The 17,806-nt window shown below is 39.3% G+C and overlaps 1 protein-coding gene across 1 annotated transcript in view; it reads right to left on the bottom strand.

The window, feature by feature from the left end:
- Positions 1–17,479, bottom strand: part of slc4a3 (solute carrier family 4 member 3) — a 37,318-nt gene extending 19,839 nt beyond the window's left edge. The window contains exons 1-4 of the mRNA XM_022741286.1: positions 17,431–17,479; positions 13,590–13,840; positions 13,252–13,439; positions 10,766–10,992 (exon numbers count right to left, since the gene is read on the bottom strand). Coding sequence (XP_022597007.1) covers positions 10,766–10,992; positions 13,252–13,439; positions 13,590–13,840; positions 17,431–17,464 — 700 coding nt within the window. The 5' untranslated portion in view covers positions 17,465–17,479. The remainder of the gene's footprint in view (positions 1–10,765; positions 10,993–13,251; positions 13,440–13,589; positions 13,841–17,430) is intronic.
- Between the last annotated feature and the right edge of the window lie 327 nt (positions 17,480–17,806).

A 17,806-nucleotide genomic window follows, 5' to 3' on the forward strand; every position in this document is an offset into this window, starting at 1 on the left:
GCGTTTAGGTTTCCAGCTGACAGAAGAACAACCAGTAACAGAGGGCAAAAGCTTCATGGGTGAGTGAGAATCCATGTGCGCCATGGGAAACTGTTAGAGAGGAGGTGGTTTCACCCCCACACATTTGTCACTTCAAAAAGAGTAATTTCATTTTCAATTTCCTTGACCTCCAAATCATATTTTATTGAATTGAACATAATGAGCGGCTCCTTTAATGTTTATGATTTGCCATGTAAATGGGAGGGAAGCCTGGGTGGTCCGTTAATTTGATTAAAGGAAGTAGGAAATGCAAAGTAAAAGGATGACCACCTGTGTGGAAATGTGTTTAGAGAGTGGTAAAGAATGATTTTAGGTAATGACTATAATTTGGCAAAATTATAACTAATGTGTTATTTTAAGGTTCAGTGTTTATTTTTATACAGAAATGGTCAAATGTAGGTATTAAGTGACTTTTAAGTATAATTTAAGAAATACATTTGAGATTGTTAAAGGAAACAGTTTGACATTTTCAACTACAAATCATTCATTACTATCAACTGTTTTCCAAAGCATACCAGTTGTGTTTTACTTGAGTCTGAAAATCAACTTGCAAGGGCTACACATGCATGATCCAATGCAATAAATATTTTATCGGATGCTCATGCACAAGGGGACTACTTTGAAATCTCTCCCTTCTGATCAATATGCGAGAGTAGAAGTGTTGGCAGAACATGACTTGTCGTTATTACACTGTAACGTGCAAAATCACTTGCACACATAGTTAAGTTATGGGATGGCGTTGGTGTATTTAAGGTCAAGGAAAAGATCTGGGGGACAGTTTAGAAACTGACATTTGCATTCAGTGCAGAGCTGCAACAGTCAGACCGGCCAACGGCTGAATATAATTTCTGACCAAATAAACACTGTCTTTTTTAATCTTTTACACAAGCACCCACCCAGAGGTAACCAAAGTGAGGTGATTGTGTGCTTGTGTGTGTGTGAGTGTGTGTGTGTATGTGTGTGCGTGCGTATGTGTGTGTGTATGTGTGTGTGTATGTGTGTGTGTGTGTGTGTGTGTGTATGTGTGTGCGTGCGTGCGTATGTGTGTGTGTGTGTGTGTGTGTGTGTGTGTGTGTGTGCCTGCGTGCGTGTGTGCATGCGTGTGTGTGTGTGTGTGTGTGCGTGCATAAAATGCACTAAGTGTTCCATTCTGCTGCGTCATGCCTTCCTCAGGGAAGCGGAGAGAAATGGAAATCAAGATGAAATCAGGCTGTATTTCATTTTTCATTGAGTCTCCCAAGGGAAAAGCTTTAAAGGTTGTCCTTGTGTGAACTTCAGCTGGTTTGGATGACCTGAGTTTTCTCACCACAGGCCAGGGCAATGCCAGGGCAATGCCAGGGCAAATAACTCTGGGTGAAAAGAAATCATTTTTATACTTCTTCCTCCTCCTCTTGACCTGGTGTCTGACTTGGTCTAAGACCTCTTATCTTGATGAGAAGGCACCACACAAAGCACCCAAAGAAGATACCAAAATACTTGAACCATTTACAGGAACCCAAACAATTTAGATCAATAACCTTTTCTTGTGAAAAAAAACTGTCATGCATTACTCGGGGAGTACACTTGCACTTGCTGGAAAAGCAGCATGTGAATAAATGCAAACACAAATACACTATAAACTGTGTAAAAAGGGAATTAGAAGTGTCACTCGTGCTGCACAGTGATCCTGGATGCAGCCTTTAAAAAGCTTTACAAGTCCACCCAAAATTCAAACATCATTTATCTTGTTTTACTAGATATTTCTGACTATAGAGCATTATGGGACATTCATAAATCTTTGACTATTATTTCTTTTGTAGTTAGCTGAAAGATGAACCCTTTAGCTCTTCTCTGTGATGGAACGTGAGCAGACTCATGCCCAGTTTTGATTGTTCACTTTGGCCAATAAAACACACATGTCCTAGATTATAGTTATTCTGAGGAAAACAAGTCCACTTAACTATATCTGTGTAACCAACCGTCTCATTTTGATAATACTCATCCATGTGCATTTTAGAAATTCAAAAGTCATTGAGAAAAATATTTTAATATATCAAATATTAAAAATATATTAACATCAAAAATCATAATGCAGTATATTTGCTTGCCAGGTAATGTGCTATCCACATCTGATTTTCTACTTTTTGTTCACTTGGCTTTAGTGAGATCCAACTGTACAAGTCTGATATGCAACATATTTATAACAAAGTAATCTAAAATCTAGTTTCATTTTAGTTAAAACAAAATGGATCAAAGCACATTTTTATCTCCAGCAACATTTCCTTTGATGTATTCTGTTACTGCAATCTGCAAGAGCCCACAAAACCAATAAATATGTGTAAACGTTGAAAAGGACTGGGTGCCTGTGTACAAAATGAAATGGGATCTGGCTTTACAATGAAAGAGAGACAGACCTCCAGCTGTCATTCAGTCAGTCAGTCAGTCACTAGACATTATGCCATGAACCTTTGAATTTAGTGCTTGAAAGGAATGATTTTACATTAGAGGGACAGATGAATTAGATAGCTCAACTGGAAGCATATTTGCTAACTATGTGCATGCAATATAGAATACAGGGCTGTGGCCACAGTCTTACTCATGAATAGATTATTTTCCCTGTACTATGTGCATCTGTCTCAAAAATGTTGTTCCTGACTGAAAAGACAATATGACTTAGAATTTTGCCACCACTTTGTATTATGAGTGTGTTATGATGGTGAGTGTGAGTGTGTATTATTGAGTGTTTTTATCCTGTGTGTTAAATTCCTTAGCTTGATGTAGTTCATTAACTACTTGTGTTAAAGGGTTTTTTAAGGAAAATACCATTTTTGCAATTTTCTTAAAATAAGGTATGGTCAGGCACATTGTTACCTTGAGGCAACAGAAAGTGATTGCATAATTGAGCAACAAAAACCTGGTCTAAAGTCAGTGGCACAGTATTTCACTGTTATTTTAAGGGCGCATCATCAAAGTAGTACTATGCGCCTACATAGGCAGGTGAACAACACGTTTTTCGTGGTTGTAAATTGAACTTTGGCCCTGAGATTAATTTCCTCTGCAGAGAATTGTTCTGCCTTACTACCTCTTAAAACCGCCATTATAATAGCAATCTGCCAAAGTAGATGCTGATTGGTTTATTGCATGCTATACCCAAAACACTTCTATGATTAATTAAGAGATTTAAGAAGTACAACCCTTCTGAACCATGCACCTGGCGCTGCAACTGTTTTTCCTGACATTAAAAGTGGATTTGAACACGCCCTACGCACTTATTCCATGCACTTAGATCGTTAAAATAAAGCCCTAAGAACCTACAGTCATGCTAGCAGCTGTGTGAGGCCACACTTCAGCTGAGCAGTGCTTTTGGTAAAATGCTAAAGCTAATGCTGACATGCTTCAGCATGTTGCAGCATGCTCATGTTCATAGTACTGTTCACCACATTTACCATCTTAGTTTAGTGTGTTAACATGCTAATATTTGCTAATCAGCACTTAACACAAAGTACAGCTGAGACTGATGGGAAGAGCATTAGTGTTGAAGGCATGTCATTAACCTATATATTGGACACACATTTCTGACATGATGATGGTGCTACTGGAAAGTCAGGGGATCACCAAAACATTAGTATAAATTGGGTGGGAATCATGATCATCTATTCAATGCCACTCCATCCGCGAGATGTTGAGATGCTTCATGGGATAACCAAAAACCTGCTGGTGGTTCCAGAGTAAAAATTAGGGGATCATCAATGAGATTAGGAATCATTCTCTGGTGACTTAAAATGTCTACCAAATTTCAGGGCAACAGTCATTGTGACATTTCAATAAAAAACAAACATGTCAACCTGATTGTGGCACTACAGAAGATATCTAAAGTTCACCAAAGTCATAATGGTTCATCCTCTTGAGATCACAAATGTCTGTATAAAGTTCAATGGAATTCTATCTAGTAGTTATAGAAATGTTTGTGACCATCGTGGCCATCCCTAGAGACCATAAAAATAGATTCAAAATAAATACAAAGTAGATTTATCTTCCAAAACAGATTGGAACAAGTCAAAGACACAAGCTCAGTGCCCTGTTTAAATTTATATTAATGTCATTTGGCAGACACAGTTGTCAAGAGCAACTAATGATACTCAAAACTGGGATAATACCATCAAAAGGTTCATGATATTGGCTTGAGATGATGATAAGAAAACAAACCAAACATTTGTTACTTGTCAAGTTGAATCCTTGTTGCAACTTTTATAAATACAGGGTCTACTTTAGGGTGCCCAGTGTACTCATATTAACTCAGTTGGTGCTAACCCCAAATCAATGAGAGCCTAAATGTCCTAAGCTATTGCAGACTGGCCACCTTCATTTCTGTTCCATAGGCAGGAATAAAGCTTCCTCGCAGGACTAATGTGCCGTATGTCTAATGTTTCCAAATAGGGATAAAAATAGCAGAACCACACACTGTTTGTCAATGAAATGTCTTTCCGCTCTAGCTGTGGCTGAGCCCAGAGCCAAATGGGTGCCACTGGATCAATAGGAAAGCAGGAAACAGCACCAGTCGAGCAGTGTGTCAATTCGCTCAATACTGTGGACAACTTTGTTCTGTTTGTGGCCATGAAAGAGCCTCATATTGCCATTAAGTGGACTACAATCAATGGAAACACATGAACCCCCATCCATTTATCATCCATGTAAAAACAGAATAAAATGCTGATCCATGTGAATTTCCTATTCTGTTATGATCGCATCAGAACCTCAGCAACTTTCCTTACTGTCAAATGATTTAAAGGCCTTGTAATGTAACGCTACTCAGAAAGAGTAATACAACTACACACAACTTACGGATAGGTTCGAGTGGTGACCCCAGCTGAGTGTGGATTGACTCAAGCAAGTCATAATCATCAAAATCCAAAACAAACTCTTCAAAGTCCTCAAACCCCTCCACATTGGACACTGAGCTGTGGTGTTCATGTTGGTGCAGCTTTGGGGTGCCAAAGCCTTTCTGGACACTGCACCGACGGTCTGGACCATGGTGGTCAGCGGCCCACTTCTTATCAGACGTCCCATGCCCCTGGTTCTCCTGTCCCTCAATATCTGTCATCTCCACAGTCGGTACCTCCACCTATCCTCCTCTCTCTGAGTGGATGCACTGCTCATTCAGGGCTTCCAACTGTTGATCGCCGTCGCTCACCCTGGGTCCACCAGCCTCGATCTTTGTATTGGTCGCGCAAAAGAATGTATGTCCAAACTAACCAGCTCCTATGTGGCGCCCAGGCAACAGAGAAAAAAAGAAAAGGTGTGGTTGGGGACTTCAAATTCTGAATAAGAAATTGTCTGAAGCAAAAAACGAGAAAAATCAAGAAACTTCTCGGAGACTTGAAAATATTCACCTTATAGTCAAAAAAATAAATCACAGGTGCAGATACAAGATCCTCGACATCACAAAAATGTTTTTTTGCATTAAATCCAAACAAAATGCAAAGTTGAAGCTACACCCTCAGGCAGAAGCCCCCTGCTGGATCCACCATCAGAAAGATGTATAAATGGTAGAAGCATTCACTTTAGTTGCAACTCCGAAAAGCAAGTATTGATGAGGGAGGGTCTACTTTGTGAGACCCGCCTGTCAGCTGAATGGTAGCGCTGCCCTTTTTCAATGATGTCCACAGCCCATTGATCCTCGTGGCTGCTGGGAAACCAACATAAAGTGGATCGGAGCAGAAGAGTTGATGTCTTTCGTTTCCATAGCACCACCATCACTTTCCAATCATGTGGTATGTAGGGGGGTAAAGGTCAAGTTCCAAAGGTTGGCGTCTCTACCCAAATTGCATTAAGCTGAAAAAGCCACATATAAATATACGCCTGACAGACACATGCAGGAATATGTGCTGAGAACTAAACCGCAGTGAAACCTAAAGAGAATAAAATAATAACACCTAGGAATCAGCTCTGGCTCTCTGCTTAGTGAGATATCATGGTGCTAATTATCAGAGTGAGCTGCATCATTCCCGTCCCTGCGTATCCATGGAAACCAAGCGTCGCCTAAGGTGTCGTAATCTGACTGGTCCACAACAGGTGCACCACTGTCCGCCAAACAGGACCCTCTCTGAAACGTGCTCCACATACTGGAATATTGTGCGTCTTACTGACTGTATTTGTATTCATGTGTGCATCTGTGTGTGTGTGTGTGTGTGTGTGTGTGTGTGTTTGTGTGTGTGTGTGTATATAAACATACAGTACAAGAATTTATAGGAAAAAAAATGTAGCATTTTAATTTTTTCTGATGTTTTTTCAGTCCATAAAGTAACACAGATGTATCATCTGCTTATAGACAGCTTATAAAAGATATGTGCAAATAATGGAATCTCGTCTGCAGACATCTACATCATTCAGCCCTCTCCGTCCTGCTGCTGTCTGAACTAGTCTAACAGTTATCTCTGCCCAAGCGCAGCAGAGAGCTCTAATCCTTTGCAGATTCTGACAATGCAAAAAAAAAAAAAAAAACTCACTGGCCAAAACATTCACCTCCTTTAACTTCAGGCTATAACTTTAAATAACCGGATAAGTAAAATTGCAGCTTATGTGATCGGAAAATTATAAATTAATTTTGTTCAAATTGTTGAAGCAATAATCCTTCAGACATAGCTCATGATAAAGACTTCACACCTAAAAGCAACAGATAAAGCAGGGACATACAGTGGTGATATGTGCATCACGGCCTGTCGATGGTCACTCTCTACAAATCCGATATCTTGTTTTGAGTGACTCTGGGTGCCCTGTTTTCTGTTTCCAGATCCTAAACAGTCAATGATCACTCTGCTCTGGTGAGGCAGGAAAAGCCAGGGGCAGGGTCGCTGCTGAAGGGGAATCGACTGCAGCGTCTGTTAATTAATGCCCTGCATGCTGGGGTGCAGAGTTTTTCTCTGGCCACACAAGCCTCTGACTCTCCACCTCTCCTCTCTTTTTATTCTGTTTTCTCTTCCTAATTTTTTCTCTCATTTCTGTTCATTCTGACGTTTTAACTCTTGTGACCTTGATATTGTAAATGCATGATCTGTCAGGCAGCCACTTGGTAAGATAAAGTCTGCCAGCAACAGCAATTTATGGGAAGACTCTGATTTGTGAAGAGGAGACGAGGACAGGAGCTAATTGTGCTTGATATTTACTTCCCTAACAGCGCTACTAATTGCCCCATTAACATTCTGAACTGCATTGGGCTTTAATGGGTTTTGATGCATTTGATGCAGACTCACAACAATATCTGACAACTGAATATATACTAATGAATCCAGTTTATTCCTCATCATAGGAGGCAGCCTTCTCCTCACTCATAGAAAAAATGGGTAGATGCTGTGATTTCTCTGTCCTCCATCCTTTGTGTTATGTTGTTGGGAGACTTATTTTTAACGGTGTGTGTGGGAGCTGGGAGCTGTGTGGGCTCGCTTTCATGAGACAGAATGTGCAGGACGCCCGTAGTGGAGCCGAGCCACAGGCAAGCACTGAGCAAAACTTGTGAATGGTGAATGGTCAGCACCAGAGCAGCAGGGGAGTCAATAAATGTTCCAATGTTTCAAAGAGGTGTGAATAATAACAAGATTTTTTCAAGCATTTTTTTTATCAAAAATGACTGTTCCAATACTGATGACATGGAATTAGGCTTTATATACTTCAGCTGCAGGGCTGAAGGGAATATGTATTTCTAATATGTAATTTATAAACAGCATTAATTTACTCCTGTAAATTTGTCGTCTTGTTTGTTCCTTGTCTAAGTCTGCTGTATCTACTTCTTTTGTGATTTCTGTGGTTAGAATTTATTTTGTCCAGCAGGTTTCGATATTCTTACAGCTGAAAGTGACAACTCGTGTCTCTTACTCCGATAACAGGACAAAATAACATATTTGCTCTGTCAAATGTAACACATACAAGGTAAGCCTAAAACCTAAAACACTAAGCGTCTTTATTTAAGATTCTTAAATCAAATAGTAAGTTATTGTCCTGTTTTGGAGGCTAGTGAGGAAGGAAAGAAAAGTGATGACTGTTTAGAAAAATGAAAACTGAAAAAATACTTTGTGTGTGTGTAGGTGATATTATTATATCTCTTAATACGTATGCCGCAGATCTGTTTACTTGATAATAAGTTATAAAATTACATTTATAAAGCTGAATGTTTCAATTGTAACATTTCAAATAAACAGTGTTTCTCTAAACCTTTGATGTGTTGTATAGGTTGGAGAGGCAGATCAAACAACTGTGTAGTAATACTTTCCATTGACAGTAGAGGGCACTAACTCTTATCTACAACAATATTCATCCAGCTTTAAAACCAAAAAGCAGGTGAAGACATATCTGACAAAAACATTATATCTGGGTATATTTTATCAACTTAAATTGTGTGTGTGTGTATGTATATATATATATATATATATATATATGTATATATAGGCTATATATTTATTTATTTTTTATTTATTTTGGTCTAACGAATGTCTAAAAAATCTGCAGTGCTCTGTCTTCTTCTGTTTTGATCTCACACACCTATTTACTCACTAATCTATGCAAACACACACAGTCTCAAATTTGATTCACCACATTGCCCAGTGCAAGACAACATACACAATTTAATAAAAAAAAATAATAGCAATATATATATGTATACATATATACTGTATATACATATATATATAGACAAGTAGAATACAAAATAAAAGAGGTGTATCTGATGTAATCCTTTGAAATTAGGGAAAATGAATAACCATCCTAAATAAACCTGCTGAACAACATGAACATGTTTCATGAATGACCGCATGAACTGCTACAGAGACCTGGCTGTCACACATATCACAAATATTGAAGCCACCACATCAGGTGCTTTCATGGAGGTCTGATGGTGAACTAGTAAAGCTCAGTCACTGGCTGATAACAACCGAGCTAGAAAAAGACACCTCACAAAGATCCCCCCACAGCGTTGTTGTGGCGTGGGTGAAGAGTAAGACTGAGTCATCTCAGAAGGACAAAGGAACTCATCTCTCACTATCCTTCCCAAGACTTTATTTCCAAACAGCAATGAAAGTAATATAAAGGTACAGTCCCTGATTCATATTAAAATCCTTATTATATTTGCAGACAGGGAAAAAAATACCATAGGTCCCTGAAAATAACATCTCTGTTTCACACATGGCCATTTGTCCATTTGTCTCCACAATCCAGCTACTTTCTCCTGGTGACACAATGACATATTTTACTACCAGCATTATATTGAAAGGCGTTCCACATTAGAAAGTTCTTTCCTTTACACACATGGAGGCAGGGCTCAATATTTAAACAAACACCTCTGAATATAATGTAGTGCAGAGGTATATATATATATATTCAATACAGGATGCAGCATTTTATTTTCAAATACGGTACAATCCTGTATTATATGGGACAGGTGGCAACCCTACATGGTACTGTATATTACACTGCAGGCAGCTATAGCAACAGTACTTTTAGTTTATGCAATGTTACAGTGCAGCTTGGGAAGAATGTCCACCTGTTACAGCTTAACAAAACACTTGTTCTGCCATGTTAGCTAGTTAACTGTGTTTAGAGAGAAGATGTAGCCAGCCTACATCCAGATGTCTGAATTGCTGCCCAAAGTTTTTTTTGCTGTTACTTATTGTCAGCAGTTCGGTGGTTGGAAAAACCATGCAAAGAGCCTTTAAGAGGGCATGTGGCTGCCCTGTGCCAAGAATATAGCAACAGAAATTTGGCCACAAAAATTAAAGTATGGATGAGATCAACACAGCTGTACAGGTTGTTTTAAGTTGACTTAGAGAAAAGAAAAGGGTTCTCCCCCATCTCTCAGCAGTATCCATCGAAGGAAAGGTGCTTCTCGGTTCAAAGACAGCAATGCTTCAAGGGAAAAAAGGGGAACTGGAGCACACTGATTGATTTGCAGCCTCTAATAACACCAACAGACTAACATTTCCACTCAAGTGTGTCTTCATCAGACTCAAAATGGACATAGCCATAAGGCAAATACATACAGTATATAGTCACCCTGAACAGAATGTACAATTGTCATTGGATAATTGTTTGATCATGATTTCAAATCTGGATTGAAGTGGAGTTGCTATAGAAACAACAACTCTTACAACCTTGCATATTTATATCAACAGCTCCCAGAGATTCTGTGTCCATGGAAAATGTTGTACATCACTCACTACTAGGTCTGCAACTACCATATATACACTATCCCACTAATCTGCAGATTGATATCTCAATTTGTTGATTAATTTTCTAGTCTAAAATGTCAGACAATGAAAGAACATTATAGAGAAAATGAATTTTTTTTTTTTTTTCAGACAATCAGTGAAGAACTTATAAATATTTAGTTTTATTTTCAAATAAGTCAAAGAAAAGCAGCTTAATCTCTTAAGCAAGACGCTGTAACAAATTAATATTTGGCATTTTGTCAAAAAATGACTGGAATGTTTAATTAAGCAATACATATGCCACTTAATTTTCTGTTGATGTACTAATAGACTTATTGATTATAATTAGTTGTATTCAAACATCATATGGTATTAAATGATGACTTATTGGTAAAATGAACGACAGAACTAAACAATGAAGTATTTTTACATGGCCATGTTATAGCATGCCTACAAACAAAACCACCAAACAGCTGAAATCTTCCAATAAGGTTTCCAAAAACCTGCTCCTGCCCATCACCTGAAAACACGTAATTATTCAGTATCCTTCTTACTTTTCATGTCATCCAGATCGGCACTGGCCAACATCTGGGCCTCCGCCTCATCAGTGGGCACCTGCTGGTAGACAGCAGTCTCCAGAGCAGTCATACTGCCGATGCAGATCCGCTCCCGCAGGTCATAGTTGCTGCGCTGGGCGCCCGCCAGGCGATGGTGCACAGGCTTCCTCCGGAACCAGCCGCGGGCTGCAGATGAGCTTGAGGGATCTGATCCTGGGGGAACGCTGGCAAGGAACAAAGGGAGAGATATTGTTATGGGAAATGTAAAGATTATGAATGATGAGCTCCATCTGACATTAGAAAATAATGACAAACTGGAATTTAAAATGGTAAATGTTGTATATAATTGTATAAATATTCAAACATAATTTCTCTGTGTTGTGCCACTTGGTTGTACTTCCATCACTTCACCAACAGAGGGCTTCACAACACAGCACCAGGCCAGGATCTCCTCACCCAGCCTGAGTCATCACTGTTCACTCAGACACAGAAACACAGCACTGCTAGGCACAGACATGATGGTGTTTCCGTGTTTTTATCATCCAGGCATTACCAGAGACAAATACCTCAATCACCATGGAGACCCTGACCTCCCAGAAGCAAACTCCATACATAATTCAAAGCACCACCAAATAATTCATATTGTGATGGTTATGCATGTTTGCTGGCCAGATGGGTCTTCTAATATCTGGGATTCAGCTGGAGCCATTAGTGGATAATAAATGCCTTAGGAACTGTACATATTGATTATATGTTTTGCTGTTGTTCCTGTTCCTAATGAAACACTTGAGTTGCTAATGTAAAGTTCATATAGATCTGAAAGGTAAAGCATATGCATGCAATAAGAACGGAAACAACTCAACTCTGCGCTCTTGTCTGCTCTATTCTGTTTTGTGATGCTTGTATCCTTTGCTGCTCAGAAAAGTACCTGCCTCATTAAATGTGTTTAATAAATGTTTGATGCACGGGGTCAGTTCCAAATTTAGAAGGCAAAATAAACCTTTGAATATTAATTAAAACATCTTTAATCCAGCTTTAATATCCTAAATACTCATTTCTGACAGACTGAGAGGCGGAAAAATTAAATAGGAAATTGAAAAACGGTGCACCCCAAACACTGAGTTTAAGCAGTCTACAGAAAACCAGTCAATGTGGCATATTAAACTGCAGGTAACCATGGAAACTTACCTCTGTTTCATGCTACATTACCAGTAAACTCCCTGGTGAAACACACCAACAGTAATAAAAAGATAAACTGACAAAAAAACAAAACTTTACAACTGCAAAGTATTTTTCAAAATTATTGTAGATCAAATGACTATATGTGAAGGGGTTCGCTCATAGCGAATGTAGTTGTTCCCCTCAGTTCTACGGAGAGTTTCAGCATCCTCCAGCTCATTGTTTTAGTTTTATGACCGACAAATTTAGTTCACTCTCATTGCTCTAACCTTCTTTACAGCCACAGCAGGCAGCTGTTTCCAGGGAAAGTACGCTCTAATAAACCGGAACTCGACCTGCCTAGCATCAAACAGCAGACAGACACAGTTAGCAACTAGCTGCTGCAGCAATCAGCAGCTAAAGATATTTAAGGGTTGGTGGGAAGACAAAAATGTGAGTGAAAATTGGACTTACATTCATCAGTTGATCAGAAACACAATTCCATATAAATGCTAATGTTGCTCCTTGTCTGCTTGATGTGTAAGGCAACTGTTTGCGAACATGTTAGCCATAGCAGCTTTATAAGGTGATATATAAATACTTGTGTATGCTATAGCAATGTACAGGCCCTTTTTGCAACAGAAGCTAGCAAAAGCACAGGTGTCACTAATAACATGAATAATTTTGTTAGCCACATGGGGGTAGCAAAATAAACTGTGAACACATCACTGTCATATTGTCACCTTGTAAAATTCTTATAGCAAACTTGTTAGCAAATAGTTGCCTATTTATACATCCAGCAGACACGCAGCAACATTAGTAATTATCTCGAGTCATGTGTCTAGTGACCTGAAGAGCGTAAGTCCAGTATTCATGCTACTTTAAGCTTTGTTTTGGTTTCCTACAAATCTAAGGTGAAAATGGCTCTTTAACTGCTAAATGCTAAATAACGAGATAGTTCACTTGTTATATCTGGCTATGTTCGCTCCATGCTATTCACTAAAGCCTGCTTGGCAGTTAGGGTGCACTCATTTTATGTAAGTTTTCTTTTTGCTGAAAATAACTGCTGCTGAAAACACGGTTAATAGGAGAGGTGAGAATGTAGCTAACAAATAAATTGTGGGGCGGGGGGCAAAGCAGTTAAGTGAAAGATGGTCAGTATGGGTGAGAGGAACTGCAGAGTAATTGATATTTTATTATAATATTGCAATGTGTCAAAAGTCCTCATTTAACTAATGTATCTATCATGTATCGCATGTATCAATACTTCTTGCATTTTAAACCAATGCTGACAGCAGAGAATCTGAGATGCTGTAATAAACTACCTGTTGAAATCCATTTCCTCCCCAGCCACCTCCTCATTCTGGCCAAGAGCAGAAATTCCCCCATTATGAGATGCTCCCTTTATCAGAGTGAGTGCAGCTTTCCTCGACAATGGATGCTCTTCATTTTCCGTGTGGAAGGTAGCGAGCAGAACGGGTTCCTCCAAGTCCTCTTGGCTCCCCAAACTAAACTGAGAGGAAAAGGAAGATCAGTGAGAGGGGTGGAATGTGCTTACATGTAGTTAAACCTAATAGACTGTCCAAACCACTGCTAGCTATTATGTGGTAACAGTTAGCTAAGCACTCAATAGCGATCCTAGGGCTCTTCAGTCTTATTTTACCTGTGGTTGGATATCAGGTAACTCTGTGGGTGTGGCAGCCACCCCCAGTCCGTCCGTATCAGACTCCGCCTCTTCCTCATCTACCTCTTGGATGGTGGGTGTAACATCGGAGGGGGGCAGAGAGGTCTTTTTTTTCTTCCGTTTCTTTTTGCGCCTTCTGTCCATGCTGTGCACCCTCTTGCGTAGACGCTGGGGCAGGGGCAGGTGGGTGGACAAGGGGTGGTGCGTATGATGAAATGTGTGTCTGTGATCTGTGTTTAAGACATTAAAAATTTAAGTTAAAAACACATCATAATATAAATTCAGTCAGACAGCTCATAGTTAGAGTTGGTGGCTAGGCCTGACCTCATCACTCTGGACAGATATTGTATATTTACTGAGAGATATTGGGGAGTGATGAGCAAATATATTAAACCTCCCCAGCCGGAGCTTAAATAGACCACTGATGTGGGTGTGTTTGGTAGATGATTGTAGAGAATGTGTATAGCAGTACAGCTAGAGTTCACTGCCTAAACCATATGTTGAAAATATGTGTACTGACTATATAAATGCTGTATAGAGTACATACAATACACTAGGTAATGTATGACAATACAAAATATGAGGGAACTAAGTAACTGATATCTGTGAACAAATGGCACACTACTGGCATCAGTAATAATTGCCATTGCCACTATAGTGGTTTACATATGAAACAAAATTGATACTGCAAATGGTGCTGAGCTCTCCTCGGTATTACAGCGGCATTGTCGGGGGAAATTATTATTCTGAGCTACTTTACACATTTTAGACAAGTTGTTGTGTGTTTTCAGGGGAAACTGGGAAAAAGGGAGAAAAAAGATGAGTGCTCCACTGTGTTATTATTATTTTGTTTCCAGTAGTGGCGAACAGCCTGTCTGCATAATTTTTATAACTGCGGCACCTTAAATAAATACATTCTTGTGTTTTCAGCATACACTGCCTTATAGGAACAAATTATGTTTTCTTAGGCACAGGCTTTTCAATCCATTAAATAAAAAAATCCTGCTTTCAGACTAGATGTTCTCTCTCCTCCTAATTCCCTGTTAAACATTTGAAAGACACAACACAAAACAAAAGCTTTAGAATTTAATTAACATCCAACATTGCAGAACAACACTGTTTAGTAAACATCTGCCAATCTGCTAATCTCTCTAACAGTAATCCACCAATATACGCAACATACACTGCGTTTGGTTCCTGGCTCTAAATCTGATATCAGTCAAACTGGGATAGCCAAAGTCAAGTTCAGATTTTAGAGACATTTATATTTAACTGGATTACATTATGATAAAATATCAAGAAGAACGTCTCTTATTGTTTTACATCAGTGTATTAACACATGATTCATATGAACAAGCTCCGTGAGGCTAGGGGTTTCGTACAGCAGTGCTTTGAGCTAAATGCTAATGTCATGATGTCTATCATGTATAACATTTACCACGTTCACCCTCTTGGGGTGTTAGCATGCAACATTTGCTAATTAGCATTAAATATAAAGTGCAGCTGAGGCTGATGGGAATGTCATTAGTTGCATAGTTGTGTATATTTTGTGTGTATTGTGTCATGAACCAAAATACAGGTCAATGCAAGATTCTGAGCTGGTGGTCGGTTCTGTGGAGGAATTATTTTTTTAGTTAGTCTGTAAGTGTTTACACACAAGGTCAGTCACAGGGCACCATAGCCCTTTGTTTATCTCTAGCCTTGTGAGCACTGTCATCCACAGTTGCTGTAGTAACCAAGGTTAGTAGGCCTCTTATTGATAGTGAGTGTAGGAAGATACAAATATTTGAGGGAAAAGGTGCCGTAAAGTCCCAGGGACACAGAGTATTCATACTAAGGTAGAAGTGAAGGAAGATCCCCAGTAAGGTAAGACATGAGATCATGTCTGCATTTAAGTATCCAACACAAGTTTCACGTGTAGGTGAGAGATATGGAACATCCTTATTTGGGAATACAGTTGGTAACAGGCAAACATGAGCCATGTGACAACTTGTGGGTTTGTATACGTCCCTTTCCAGGGGACAACTACAGACTAGGGATGGCATTACAATGGTTAACCTGTTAATGTTTGTAATTGTCTATTGTCTATGTCCTTGGTGCATTGAGCAACAATAAATACTTCTGCTCAAGACAGGCATGTCCAAAGTCCGGCCCGGGGGCCAATTGCGGCCTGTGTTCAAATTTTCACCGGCCCGGCCTCTGTCATAAAATCAATAATATGCGGCCCGCCAGCACTGTTGACCACAGTATAAAATACACGCGTACAAAAAAAGCTATTTTACATTTCACCAGAAGATGGCAGTAGACCTGTGGCCGCACTCTCGCCGCCGTGACCCTTGTGTGATCCTTTCAGCCCAGCCCATTTCTGACATGGCGACTGTAACTAAAAAAAGAAAAGTTGACAGCGAGGGCCGCCGCTTCCAGGACAAGTGGAAATTGGAATATTTTTTCGCTGAATTACGAAGCAGTCGGCACCAACAGCTCCCTCTTCTCAACTTCTGCCGCCAGCTGGATGAAGGCAGCTTCCAAGAGATTCGAACATTTGCTAAGAAAATGCTGAGCTTGTTTGGCTCGACATACTTGTGCGAGAAGACATTCTCGGTTATGAACATTAACAAGAGCCGCGTGAGGACGAGACTAAGTGACTCTCACCTGCGTGACGTTTTGCGCATCAAAACCACTGTTTTTGAGCCAGACCTGGACTACATACTGCTGTCGAGATCTCAGTATCACACCACAGTTTTGAATATGCACAGACCACTGTTTTGAATTTAGAAGTTTACCGTGAGCATTTAATAGTGAATAATATGTAATGTTTCAAATGAACCTAGATATGTTTCATCTTCCCAAAAGTTTTTTTTCCAGACAGACTTTTTCTTCATTTTATGTTGTCTTCAAATATGAAAGGCAGAGTGATTTTGGCAAAAAACTTGAAAATGAAAAAAAAAATGAAGTATGCCATTTGCAATAAAAATTTCATAAAATAGTTCATTTGTATTTAATGTTAATGGTTCAAAGAATGTCAGGCTGAATGGTCGGCCCCCACACATTTTCACCCTACCAAATCTGGCCCTCTTTGCAAAAAGTTTGGACACCCCTGGCTTAAGACATTGGGTGTCTCCTGAAAACTCTTCCAGCTCACAAGATTTCCATCACAGGTTCAGGGATCATTAAGTGAGTATAATTCATCAAATTTCATGACAATCTCTCCAATAGTTGTGGAGACATTTCACTAAAGGCCAAAATTGTGAACCCTATGTTGGCCCAAGAGGAAAAGTCAGAAAATCACCAAGATGTGTTATTCAGTGGTTACTACTGTTAACTGCACCAAATATATCAATATAATGATAATTATAATTATCAACATCAGTTTTTGGAAACTAATGCTTTCTTATTCTGAGCATCTTAAATTTTGATAATAATTCTGTTCACACCAGTGGGTATCTTTCCATTTTGAATCTTGTCATGATTAGTTTCAGAATTTATTCCTGATTCAAATTGTTTCTAATCCAAACAAAAAGAAAGGAGGCTCTGTAACCACTGACTCCTCCTTGATAAGAGCCATTGTCAGACAAAGTATATATACATATATATATATATATATATATATATATATATGTATGTGTGAATTTATTTATTTAAGGTAACTACATTGACTTGGAAGCATCTTACAGTCTTCTTCTTGTATATGATGATAGATGAGAATCACAATTCTTATATGAATTAATTTCACGCTTATTCAGTACTCTACTGGATCACAACGCTGTGAGTAAGTGATACTGAACGTGTGATTGTAGTGTGGACACGGTACTTTGCTTACACTCAAAGTCTTTCTCGGTGTAGTGTCGGCCCATCCTGTCTCCACTGGTAGAAGCAGAGTCGCTGATAATGTCTCCAAAGCGCTCCACAGACAGTGCTTTCTCCCAGTTCTGCTCCTCCTCTTCTTCCTCCTGTTCCTCTGCAGATCCTTCCTCATCTTCCTCCTCCACCTTCACCTGGTGGAGAACGGAAAGAAAGTAAAAACACTTTCTGTCTGACAGGAAACAGGAAGTCGGGGTGGGGACAGTACAAGAGGAGAATTGCAAAAGAAAAAGTGGAAAGTTACAAAATGTGGGTACATTCACACATTCAAATGGCTAATCCTGTCACAACCACAATCATTACAGAAATATAAGGGGCCTTAAAGCTTAGGATGA

This window comes from Seriola dumerili, unplaced genomic scaffold (genome assembly GCF_002260705.1).
Source record: "Seriola dumerili isolate Sdu_G_001 unplaced genomic scaffold, Sdu_1.0 BDQW01000052.1, whole genome shotgun sequence".
NCBI lineage: Eukaryota > Metazoa > Chordata > Actinopteri > Carangiformes > Carangidae > Seriola > Seriola dumerili.